The 12,093-nt window shown below is 44.0% G+C and overlaps 1 protein-coding gene across 1 annotated transcript; it reads right to left on the bottom strand.

Annotated features, from left to right (window-relative positions):
• Positions 1-220: 220 nt before the first annotated feature.
• On the bottom strand, positions 221-9,570 carry LOC120575030 (centrosomal protein of 164 kDa-like). Its single transcript, XM_039825616.1, has 17 exons — positions 9,372-9,570; positions 9,155-9,286; positions 8,846-9,041; positions 7,508-7,582; positions 6,943-7,065; positions 6,577-6,720; positions 6,248-6,331; positions 6,094-6,162; positions 5,735-5,994; positions 5,398-5,583; positions 4,261-4,441; positions 3,953-4,060; positions 3,645-3,747; positions 2,043-2,426; positions 1,844-1,916; positions 1,616-1,735; positions 221-1,174 (listed from the first exon to the last, which is right to left on the bottom strand). The coding sequence occupies exons 1-17, from the start codon at positions 9,476-9,478 to the stop codon at positions 1,078-1,080; spliced, it is 2,442 nt and encodes an 813-aa protein (XP_039681550.1). The 5' UTR covers positions 9,479-9,570; the 3' UTR covers positions 221-1,077.
• Between the last annotated feature and the right edge of the window lie 2,523 nt (positions 9,571-12,093).

Here is a 12,093-nt window from a genome sequence, read left to right as displayed (position 1 = left end):
GCAACTCCTATCTTTAAACCTGATGTTCTGTAATTATGAACTTGTGCAACATCTTGATAACAGGAAGTCTGAGAGACTGGCACACGTGAGTTTCTCTGTGTGAACCTGATACAGTAGGATAATCAGGATGTGGATATTTGAACGTACATGGACAAACAACGGACCACACCCAACAGTACTAGCCTATAACAGGGTCAGAACACAATTCATGATTAGCCTATATATATAAAATTATGTTTATTAAAATATTTTATAGAAAAATACATTATTTATTTACACATCTATGCACAAGACATTTTTTTTTCTCTCTGCCTTCACATATGTTAAAGTTCCACTAATCAACGGCTCACCGCTGCGACAACATCTGTGGAATATGTCCTGTAAAATAAAAGTGGATTGGCTTCACCTTTACAAACAGTGATTTCTGTTTCTGACCGGCTAAAACAACTAAATCTAATGACATTAGCTCAAACAACTTACATTTCCCGCACAAGACACTTACAAAACCAGTGTAATAAATATGAATGTAACCGGTCATGAAATGAAACTTGACCTCTGTGCAGCTGAAAAGCACTACTATGTAGTGTTATTTCCTGCCTACAGCAGCAAATGGGTTCACAACATGAAGATAAGTGTCTGGGATGTTTTCAGTAAAATAAGTATAGTAAACTTGACTTCCCCATTGGACATCAAAGTAAACTACAGTAAACCATTTGGCCCAAGTCTGGCATTGAGCTATAATCTGTAAACGTGACATTGAAGTGCTTTAAAAAGGTCTCCTGTTGCTCACAGCCATATCTAATGTTGGAGGATACAAGTCCTCAGCCCTGACACGTTGCTCCCTGAATTACCATGTCCTCTGCAGTCAATCGCTTTCTCAAATCCCCGCAGATGAGGTTGGACATTCCCTGAAAACCTTTGCACTGAAAGTTTTTTTCTTTAAAAGGAATGAATCAGGGGACGCTCACGTGAGGCACCGCGTGGAAACGTCACAACGCTGACCTGTCAAAGTCATTAATGCTCCAAAGTCCTCAGTGACAGTCACAGTGCAACAGTACTGGACTGTGTGTCATGTCCTCAGTAATGATAGACTCTGATCTGGTTGTTATCGTCCAGGCCCAGCTGGAGCAGGCCGCTCTTGGTTGAAGGAGCTGGATAGCGAGTGAACAGAGGTCTGGAAGGCAGAGTTAAAGACAACGACGGGCACGTAATGGTGTGCTGTGGATAATAGAGGGCAATAATGTGAAGTGAAGTAGTAAAAGGTTATCAGACAAGTCAAAAATACATCAATAAACATTTTTAAAGTGAAATACTTCAATAATGAAAATAGAGTGTAAATAGACATATAAAGTTTTCTACTTTTCTAGCTAGCTAGAAACAGTCCTCTCTATTGCTCAACTGATGTTAAACGCACGCACACATGCCCGCACGGAGCCCCGAATAGCCTCGGGAAGGAACTTGTTTGGGTGTATGTTCAAACGTTTTTTTTAAAAACAGAAAACTCAGATTGGACAGATAGTCTAGCTAGCTGTCTGGATTTACCCTGCAGAGATCTGAGGAGCAGTTAACCATAGTCCAAAGCGGGAGGTAACGGACAAAATGGGTAAAAGGATACATGCTGGTGTCTTTCTTGCGCATCTCCAGCCACCTCTTGTTGCCGTCAATCAGGCCCTGCAGCTTCTGGCCGTCTACCTCCACTGACTTCTGCATGGGCCGCAGGCTACGACCATGTTCACTTAGATACACATAGACACACACAGTTTTAGGATTGTTGTAAGTACATTTAAGACAGTGGGGATGTGTATGTAATCTATAGCAGGATCAAAGGTGCATTCCAGGTTACCTAACAGGAGTGTATGATGAGTATGCAGAGGTAGGCCCCATGGTGCTGGAGGCGATCGGGTCCATAGCTCCTCCTAGAGAACAGAACAACAGTTCAGGACCAACAACAATGATTGCGACTGATAAAAACCCCTTTTCAACAATCCACATTAATAGTGCTGCACTGGGTCTGAAGATAAATGAGGCGTCTGTTAGCATACTGGAGAAAACCTGGCTCCATCGGCTGTTGATGAGATCCTCAGAGCCCCTCAACCCACTGCTGATGCGGGTACTGAAAAGAGGGGTGGCTGCGGAGGTGCCTTGGGGCGCCCAGTTCCAGGATGGTTCTGAGAGCCTCACTGGGGCTGAGGAGCTGGGGCCCAGGGTGTGCATCTGGTGCATGACTGATGCAGAGGTAGAGGTGGAGGTGGCAGCTGGGGTGGAGTGAGGTTGAGACAGATGCAGAGGGAAGGCTGTATAGGGTGTGGCGTTCTGCCTCTGGTCCAGTGAACCCAACGCACTCAGGACGGTGTTGAGCTGGCTTGAGATCTGCTGCAAAGACTCTGCTAACTCCTGGACTTTGTCCGGAACTGTAGGATGACCTCCTGACAAGACAGTGAGGTAGGAAAGGGAGATAAAGAGAGGAACTAAGTGTAGCTGGAAAAATTTAAAGTGATGGTTCGGAGTAATATCACCCTAGGGTCCTTTGCACCATGACCTCGAGCCAAACACCCCCCCAGAAGCTTTTTTAACCTGGGCCGAACATTGGGAGAGTTAGCTAGAGTAGCGTTATCAGCTGAATAGCTTAGCGCAGGGGCTAATGGGCGTACGTTGCTGTCGTAAACTTACCAATAATGTACCAAATTATACCAAACGCGTACTACAAGGTAGTACAAATAGGTTATGTACTCATAAAACGATGGATTGGAAAGTTTGTAAGTACACCAGAAGTTTATGAACACTTGCCTGCTCTCTTCTGCTCTCTGTTGCTGCTGCTGCTACCTGCAGTTAGACGAGTGCTTAGGGCCGTCTACAAATTACTACACCAAAAAGAGATGCAACAAAAATATTTATTAATTTAATGATTAAATAAGGTAATGTCTCCAAACTTACCTCAATTATAACTTGTCTCCTGCTAGTTATACTACAGCACTTACTTAAAAAAAAAAAAGTTACATTAATAAATATTTTTGTTGCATCTCTTTTAGGTGTAGTAATTTGTAGACGTCCCTAAGCACTCGTCTAACTGCAGGTAGCAGCAGCAGCAGCAGCAGAGAGCAGAAGAGAGCAGGCAAGTGTTCATAAACTTCTGGTGTACTTTCAAACTTTCCAATCCATCGTTTTATGAGTGCATAACCTGTTTGTACTAGTGTAGAAGTTTGGTATCATTTCGGGCATTATTAGTGGGGTCATTTACGAGATACATCACTGGATCCATTAGCCCCTGTGCTAAGCTATTCAGCTGATAACGCTACTCTACGCTAACTCTCCCAATGTTTGACCCAGGTGAAAAAAGCTTCTGGGGGGGTGTTTGGCTCGAGGTCATGGTGCAAAGGACCCTAGGGTGAAATTACTCTGAACCATCACTTTAATAATCTAAGAGAAGTATATGGTGTAAGATAAGATAAAACTTAATTCATCCCGAGGGAATTTGCTGTTCAGCAGTTGCAATACAAAGTGGTAAAGTGCAATTATAAAAATATATACAATGTCAAAATCTGGTGATATATATATATATATATATATATATATATATATCTCAATATAGCAATAATAACGGTGAATATGTCAGGTTCTTTGGCTAAACTATGAACATGGGTTACCTGTTCCATCCAGTGGGTCCACAGTGCTGCTGAGGTCAGATTCAGTCACATCAAAAGTCACCTTCCTCTCTCCTGCCAGCCGAGACAGACCCTCAAACAGCGGCTAAATGGAGAGAGCAAGGACATGAAATGAAAGAGCACAGAGCGAGGCAGAACTACATTCATTTTCCCCACCACCCTGAATTTCCCAGCTATGATTAAAGGTGCTGGTTGACTTCATGAGATCTCTTGCACTGAACATATAAAAGTGCTTAACCAAAGTAAAGTATCACTTTAACAGAGTGTACTGGCGGATGTTTTCTCCTGACCTCTTCAGCTATAGAGCTCTCTAGCTGCTGGAGTTGCTCCTCTTTCCTCCGCAGAAGAGTGGTTCCTCTCTGAACCGCCCGCTGCAGCTCCACCACATTTCTGGCCTCCTGACAGAACGAGGGAAAGAAACCAGCACTTAAAGCAACACTATGTAACGTTTCCCGCTTCGGTCCCCCTACAGGTTGTCTCATTGGAACTACAGCTCGAGCTAAAACATACAACAGTGTTGCTTGAACACTTATTTCCAATTAACCCCGTCATCACACCAATTATTGTTCAGCAGGAGGTGGGTCACACTCCTCCTTACCTGCTGGAGGTTTCTTGTCATCTCCTCAGTCACCCCTCCATCGTGGTTGGGGTGCTGGAAGGAGCTGGTCTGGGCCGCCCGCAGAGCTGCTCGTCTCTCCATCAGCCGGCTGCTCTCCCTCTCCAGGAAGACTTTGGTTTTTTGGATGGATGCGCCATGTGTGGAGATGTAGTGTTGAAACCTGGAAACATTAGATGTGTGGAGATGAGGGCTGAGGTTAAATACACACTTGTGCCCGGCTCTCATGGACGGTCTTCTAAATCGGGAATGTTGTGATAATCAGCCTCCATTCCTCTGATACCAACCCGCCCGTCGCAACCACCCAGGACCAAGCACTGGACCTGGAGTGGCGAGGCCTTCTCCATAGCTGCCCCCTCCCTCTGGAACTCTCTCCCCAACACATATGGGACTGCACCAATCTGCTATATTCAACAAAGTACTCAAAACTCACCTTTCAAGAACTTATTTTAATATCATCTGTTACCCTTTTCCCCCTAGATTATTTTATTTAACTTGTTTGTGTACATTGTATTATAGTCTCTCAGTAAGCCCTCTATAAATAATACGTATTACAGTATTAGTAGTATCGATGATTCTCTGTCTAGAAAGTGGCATTCCCTGTTTATTTATTTACTTATTTATTTTTCTGTGGCTGTAGTTGTGTTTTATGTATAAAATGTTTAGTTATAGTTGGACAATTTATGGGTTACACTATTGTGTTGTGGCTGCAGCTGTAATATGTTTTCTTTCTTCTTTATTTTGTGCAAAGTAGAGTATATTGTGTGTGGACATTGGACCGGAAGCTGTGGATGAAATTACTTTTGTATTGGTGTCATGTCATTAGTGGCATGATATAGACAAAAAAATGTTATCATTCAGTAGAGGTAGACAATATTCTGTCTTAGTAGACAGCACCATTTCAGGTTGTTTTTTTTCCATTTCGAATACAATTTCAGGGGAAGCCCTACTTCTTATTGTGGCACTAAAATATGTAGAAATATTGAATATTGGCACATTAGCAACTACGACAACTTTGTATTGTTCCGATAACGTACCCTGTATATACCAAATGGCCAAAAGTGTGCATTATCAACCACAAATGTGTTCTTGGTTTTCTATGTCCCTTATTGTCCTTACTCGTCCATGCTGCTGTGGCTGTCGGGTACAGGGGAGAGTGGCAGCTCCTCCAGGTCTTCTACATGTAGCGATGAGTCTCTCCTGTCACTGGAGGGCGCCGTCACTTCTGCTTTCTCTGCCTTCTTTTTGTCCTGTTTAGGTTCTGGTCTGGTGGAGGTGCCTGCTTCTTCGCATTGTTCTAGCTCACTGATTGGACAAAATGGTATTTTTATAAAACGTGAATCCCTTTAATAAAAAGAGGAACACTGGATGTCATTACATTCTCCTCAGTAATTCCATTGGCTGAAACTGAAGTAAACACACAGGATGCATGGATCCCCTGTGTAGTAAACTATACCTGACTCTGCGACTGAGATGGTCGCATCTCTCCTGCAGCAGCGCCACCTTGCTCTCCAGTCGCTCCTTGTTCTCCCTGGACCTCCTGCTCTCTTCCCTGGCTTTGTCTCTCTCCTCCCTCAGCCTCTCCCCCTCCTCCTTGGCCTCACTCCTTTCTTCTCTGGCTCTCTGAAGGAGTTCTCTGGCTTGAGTTTTCTCCTCTCTCATCCTCTCCAGCTCCTCCGTCAGCTGGTCTCTCTCCTGGATCAGCCGGGGTAAGGCCTGGACACACACAGACAGGTGGAGAAATAAGGGGTTGATGGGTGGACGGGTTGGTGACTATATTCTCTCTTTTCATGAAGAAAAAGTGGGATGTCCCACCTCTATCTGTCTGTCCACTTCCTCCTCTTCCTCCCCAAGCTTCTTCCTCCTCCTCTTCAGATCTGCTACCTGATAAGAGACAGACACCATTAGTCCATGCGGTTAAGGTTAGTGTATCAGTGATTAATAGTACACACAGAATGGGATAGAAGACCTTGGTCTGCAGCATGGCCTCCTGGCTCTTCAGCTCTCTGGCTCTCAGCTCCATCTGATCTTTGAGATCCTCCAGTTCTGACTCCTAATAGAAGAAATAAGACAGATTTATTCTCTGGAATAGATTGTTTACTTTTTTTCAGAAAAAGCTTCCCTTTACCCTTAATTTAGTAAGCAAAATATAATTTCTGTCTATATACTGGAGTTTTAAATTAAAACCATCCACCCGGTGGAAAGGATGACCGACTTTATGAGCCATCAGTTTTAGACCATGAAAGTCCAGCACCAGCACTGCATCGTTAATAAACGTGTGCGTCGGTCTGGTCTCACCTTGCGCGAGTGTGTCAGCTGTGTCTTTTGTATCTGTGTGTTGAGCTGCAAGCGGAGTTTCTCCAGTTGGACAGCATGCGAGGCCTGCAGATGCTCTCGGTCCTCCTGCAGAGTAGAAAGCAAGCGCGCCCTCTGAGCAGTCTCCTGGAACACACAAACACAACATTTTTTAATTGCGTTTAAAAAACAAACAAAAAAAATGGCTAGTTGTGGATTTATTTATTATTAATATAGAGCCTGTTCGTCTTTGTTGATGCGTGCTGGAAACGAAAATATGGCATTTAAATATATTCTACTGTTTCCACTAATGTAAGGACAGGATGAGGGCATGTATCAGCTAAATGTGAATTGTAAACACTATCTGACCTCATCCAGGTATTTCTCTCTGATGTTGTTCATCTCTCTTCTGTGGTCCTCCCTCAACTGCTCCAGCTTCCTCTCGTGATCACGCTGCACTTCCTCCCGCACTTCCTGAAGAACATCAGCTAGCTAGACAGTGAAAATGGGATTTTGGTTTTGTTGACTTTGTAGATATTCCATGACAGACCGACACACAAGAAAGACACTAATGACAAAACAAGAACATGACCGTCGCACTGACAAGACAAACCAGTGGAAGGAGGGAGGGGGACTGCAGTAAGTTATTTTATGCATGTGTTTCTATTTAACACATAGTGTGACCATAGGAACATGTGCACGCACATGATCTTTCAACACATGCTTCGCTCTGACACATAAATACATGTTTTTGACTTTGAATAGAGATTATTTTACAGAAACAGATCAAATGAGACCAGGACTGAATATTATGAGTCCAGCAAAGATCTTGTTCTATTGCAAAGAGAGGAGGACATGGTGTTCTGAGCGCTGGACTCAGTGAAAATGTAACTAAACAAAATAAATATACACGTGGTGATGAGGATGACCTAACCTCTCGGTGGTAATCTGCCAGCTGCTGTTCAGGACGTGGACTCATGAACTCCCTCCTCTTCTCTGTGATATTGACCTTTATACAGACAAAATAGTACAAACACAGACAGACAAACATAGGGACAGATCATTAATCTGTGTCCCTCAGGTCCAATGCCACCATGTACCGCCAAAACAGAACAAACATAAACGCCTGGTTCTCCTGCTGTTTCCAGTTGTGTCCGACGTTTACATAAATATAACACAAAGTGGTCATACACTACATATACATCATTTGACAGTTTTTTGACGGTCTAAATGTTTAGCGGTCATATCCGGTTAATGTCTTTCTTTTGTTTTCTTTTTGTAATGATACCAACACTTTACTTCCAAAATGGATGTTCAAGGCATATTGGGATGTGTGGATTCGTTATACAAAATATGTTGATAAAAACATTTGATAGCACCATCGTAGCCAAGAATTATTTATCTTGATGTTTGCTAACAACAACAGACAGGAAATAAACTAAAACTGAACTGTACTGAAGAGGATGACTGACAGGATGGTGAGGCAATATAACTGTTTATACATATGAAAACTGGTATCCAGGTTAATATGCCAACCTGCTAACATTGCGTGGGTCATTTGTTTTTCACTCCAGATTGCTTAATAATAACAAGAAATCCTTCATCCCCTCTGCAGTAGCCATACTGAACAGCACAAAATCAACACCACAGTCAGCTGATACCTTAACACCCCCCATGTTGTTTTTTTATATGTCTGTGTGAATGTGTCTTTGTGACTGGAGCCTTGTCTAAGACAATGTTCTGTAACCCTTGTGTAACAGACAATAAAGTATTATCTTATCTTAATAACAGTGACACGATTTGAATTTTGCTATTTATTAAACTTCAATTATATTGATTTTCAAACAGGTGTTTGTTTATGTTTGTTGTTCCTAGTATTTGTGTTTAGCTCCAGTTTGTGTGGAATGAGATATCCATTACATTACATGTCATTTAGCTGACGCTTTTATCCAAAGTGACTTACAATTGCTATATATGTCAGAGGTCACACGCCTCTGGAGCAACTAGGGGTTAAGTGTCTTGCTCAGGGACACATTGGTTGATGTATCGCAGTGGGAATTGAACCCAGATCTCCCACGCCATAGGAATGTGTCATATCCACTGCGCCATCACCACCAATGTCCCTCATTAGTCATGCAGAGAAGGAGTCTCAACGGCAGTCATGCCAGGTGCAATGACAACACTCGAACACTGACATTTTAAAGACTATTCTAAAAATATTGAAATCAAAGACGAGCCGGACACAAGCAGGCCAGCAATCATCCTCAGTCACCTCATGTTTCAGGGAGTTTAGTTTCTCCTCCCTCTCTCCCTGGAGTCTCCTTTTCTCCGCTTGCAGCTCCTCTTCCGACTCAGCCTTCAGACGTTCAGTGTCCTGCCTCTTCTGGGCCTCCAGTCTGTCGCGCTCCGCTACTCGCTCTTCCTCTAAAGTGATGCGTAACTCCTTCAGCATGACCTCACTCTCCTTCCTGATCACAGGACACACACACGCACACACACACACACACACACAGGACACGCAGATTTTAGCGTCACTTTGTTTTCTGCAACTCAAATTTATGTGTTGATGTATGTGTCTGACCTGAGTTGGTGTTGCTCCCTCTCCCTCTCCCTGCGGACAGACTCTCTGAGCTCCTCCAGCGTCCTCTCAGACTCTTCATTCAGCCTGGCCTCCTCCTCTCTCCTCTTAGACACGAGATGCTGCAGGAGAGCCCTTTGGGAGACATGCATACATGTGCTTTTATGAATTAAGAAATTGTTCTAAAAGTGTTTAGTAAAATATGTGTCTCCATGCCTACCTCAGTCTTTCCTCACTCTCCTCTTTCAGCTTCCTCTCCTCCTCGTCCTCTTTTCTCCTCAGCTCCTCCTGGAGGAGACGCATTCTCTTCTCCTTCTCCTTCATCATATGCTCCCTCTCCTCCTCCTCCTCTTGATCAGCCTTCCTCCTCTCCCTCTCCACCTTCCTCTCTCTCAGACTCCTCTCCTCTTTCTCTGTCCTCTTACTCTCCTCCTCTTTCTTTTCTCTGTCTTTCCACACTCTCGAGCCGCCCTCTTCTTCCAGTGGGCTCTCCTGGTTTTGTAAGGGGAGTTCAGTGTCTTCAAGTTGGGCGTTGGAAGTGCGGACCAGCCGGCCTCTGGAGGTCTCAGGCCTTTGTAGCCCCAGAGACGTGCCGAGGCTTTCGGTTTTCAGACGGAGCATGTCAGCTTGCTCTGAGTGGGACGAGCTTGAGAGGGAGGGCGAACGGCTGAGCTGGTGGAGGACGAGTCGGTCAACTTTTGGAGCTAGAGGGTTGTCTTTGCCAGCAGCCTGCAAATGGCTGAAGAGGGAGAAAGGTGGTATACCAATACCAAGGTTAAAAAAGGCTGTAAATACCCTAAGATTGCATTCAACTTTCAGTGTTACTTTATTAATGGACAAGTTGTTTATATTTCCTGAATGTCCATGGCCTTCTTTTGACGCAGTACTGCATGTTTCACTGATATATATATATATATATATATATATATATATATATATATATATATATATATATATATATATATATATATATATATATATAAATAAAATGGTTGGGAGCTTTACAAAGAAATGTTTGGGGATTTCACAGATGAAATTACTGTGAAAACTAAAACTGCTGAACTTCGGGTTTCATGGAAACACAATGGATAAAGGCATCTAAAATGAACTTCCAGTTCCTTGTGAGACACTATTCAAGACCTGATAAGAGATAATGCAACTTAGTTTAAGCACAGCAGCTGTTTTCCAGGAACAATATCAAAAAGGAAAACGCACCTCTTGGCAGCCTTAGCCTTCTTTGTCTTTGCCCCCCCTTCATTCTCCTCTTCCTCTTTTGTTTCCTCTTCATTGTCTCTCTCCAGTGGACTGACAGTGCCGGACAGGTCGTTGATGTCGAGAACCTTTTCCGACAGCTTTAGGATAAAGCAAAAAAAAAACAATAAACAGAACCATTACAAAACAGATTGAACTATTTGCAGTTCAACGAAGGACTGAATGGGTGTCATGCTGCATGATCATTGTACCTTGACATCTATGGAGGATGAAGCCTTCTCAATGTCTTCATTGGCCTCGGACTCCTGCAATAACACAAACACATATAAACACACTCAACGGCAAGGTAACGGTTCTGAGACAACAAGCAAACTAAATTGCACAAGCAACACTAAATATTGAAGACACAGAAACACACACACAGCATAAAGTCAAAAGCAGAGTGTACACAAACACAAACAAGTCTGACAAGCTGGCAGGCATACTGAAGTGAAGACAGTCAAGCAATCTGTAATCAAAGCAAGCAGTCTTGGAAAGATTGGGGAGGCGATGGCGGGAGATGAGAGACCTGCGTGTCTGGTCAATTTGCTCAAAATCGCCCGCCAATCTAAAAGCAGATGGACTACCAGTGGGAAAAGGGATCAGAACTTTCCAATCCAGTCCTCAGGGGCTCAAACGGATCCGTCCTCTCACCAAATAACATTCCAGCGTGCGAGTGATGACATTCAGGCTGGGAGCCCCTAAGGCAGTGGAGTTGGATTCTGGGAGCTACATGCACCTGCGTGCAGAGATCAAGCAGGACCAGGGTTGGGGTCGGGTCGTGAATGGGGGTGAGGTGTGTAAGCACGCACAGAGGCAACACCAAACCCTACCTCTGCAGGAAGGGGGGATTCGTTTGTCACATTCTTCATCTTGCCAGCAAGAGGTTTTCTTATTTGGTCAAGCGTTCTAAGGTCACTCAGCATCATCTTCTCGTTTAGCTTGGCGGGTCGAACCTGAGCCGCTCCAGCCTCAAAAACCTCAACGACTTGCTCCTCACTCTCCGATGCAGTGTGGGGCTTTTGGGCGTCAGATTCATCATCTACCTCCGGCCCCTCCCCCTCTGTTTCTCCCCCTTCGCTCTGTAGACATCTCTCTAACACCTCCTCGTCACTCTCTGTCACTTTCCTCTGGCTCAGGGAGCATCTGTCCAAAGCCTCATCGTTCTCCTCCTCCTCCTCCTCCTCCTCTTTTTCCTTTTCTTGCTCTCTTTCGCTATTTATCTCTACCTCTTCCTCCTCTTTTTCCTGCTCTCTTTCGCTATATATCTCCAACTCCTCCTCTTGTTCATTTTCTTGCTCTCTTTCGCTATTTATCTCTACCTCCTCCTCTTTTTCCTGCTCTCTTTCGCTATATATCTCCACCTCCTCTTCCTCTTGTTCCTTTTCTTGCTCTCTTTCGCTAGATATCTCCACCTCCTCTTTTTCCTTTTCTTGCTCTTGTTCGCTATATATGTCCTCTTCCTCCTCTTTTTCCTTTTCTTGCTCTCTTTCGCTATTTATCTCCACCTCCACTTCCTCACTCTCATTCTGCCTGTCTTCGTCATCTACACTTCCCTCAAGCTCTTCCCTCTCTTTGTCATTTTCGTCCTCCTCCTCCTCACTCTCTCCGTCTTGGTCGCTTTTGAAGCATTTCTCTACAACTTCATCACTACCTTCCTCAAATTCTTCCGCTTGCATCTCTTCCTTCAC

This window comes from Perca fluviatilis, chromosome 2 (assembly GCF_010015445.1).
Source record: "Perca fluviatilis chromosome 2, GENO_Pfluv_1.0, whole genome shotgun sequence".
Lineage (NCBI taxonomy): Eukaryota > Metazoa > Chordata > Actinopteri > Perciformes > Percidae > Perca > Perca fluviatilis.
The sequence above is the reverse complement of the archived record's forward strand: the minus strand, read 5'-3'. Positions and strand labels throughout refer to the sequence as shown.

What these genes read in the sequence shown, in the direction of transcription:
- LOC120575030 (XM_039825616.1), bottom strand. Translation starts at nt 9,478, where the DNA reads ATGATGAAGGAGAAGGAGAAGAGAATGCGTCTCCTCCAGGAGGAGCTG. An exon ending in AGAGCTCTATAGCTGAAGAG is followed by an intron (nt 3,748 to 3,952) that starts GTCAGGAGAAAA and finishes CTCTCCATTTAG; the next exon opens with CCGCTGTTTGAGGGTCTGTC. An exon ending in TCATCATACACTCCTGTTAG is followed by an intron (nt 1,736 to 1,843) that starts GTAACCTGGAAT and finishes TGTGTATCTAAG; the next exon opens with TGAACATGGTCGTAGCCTGC.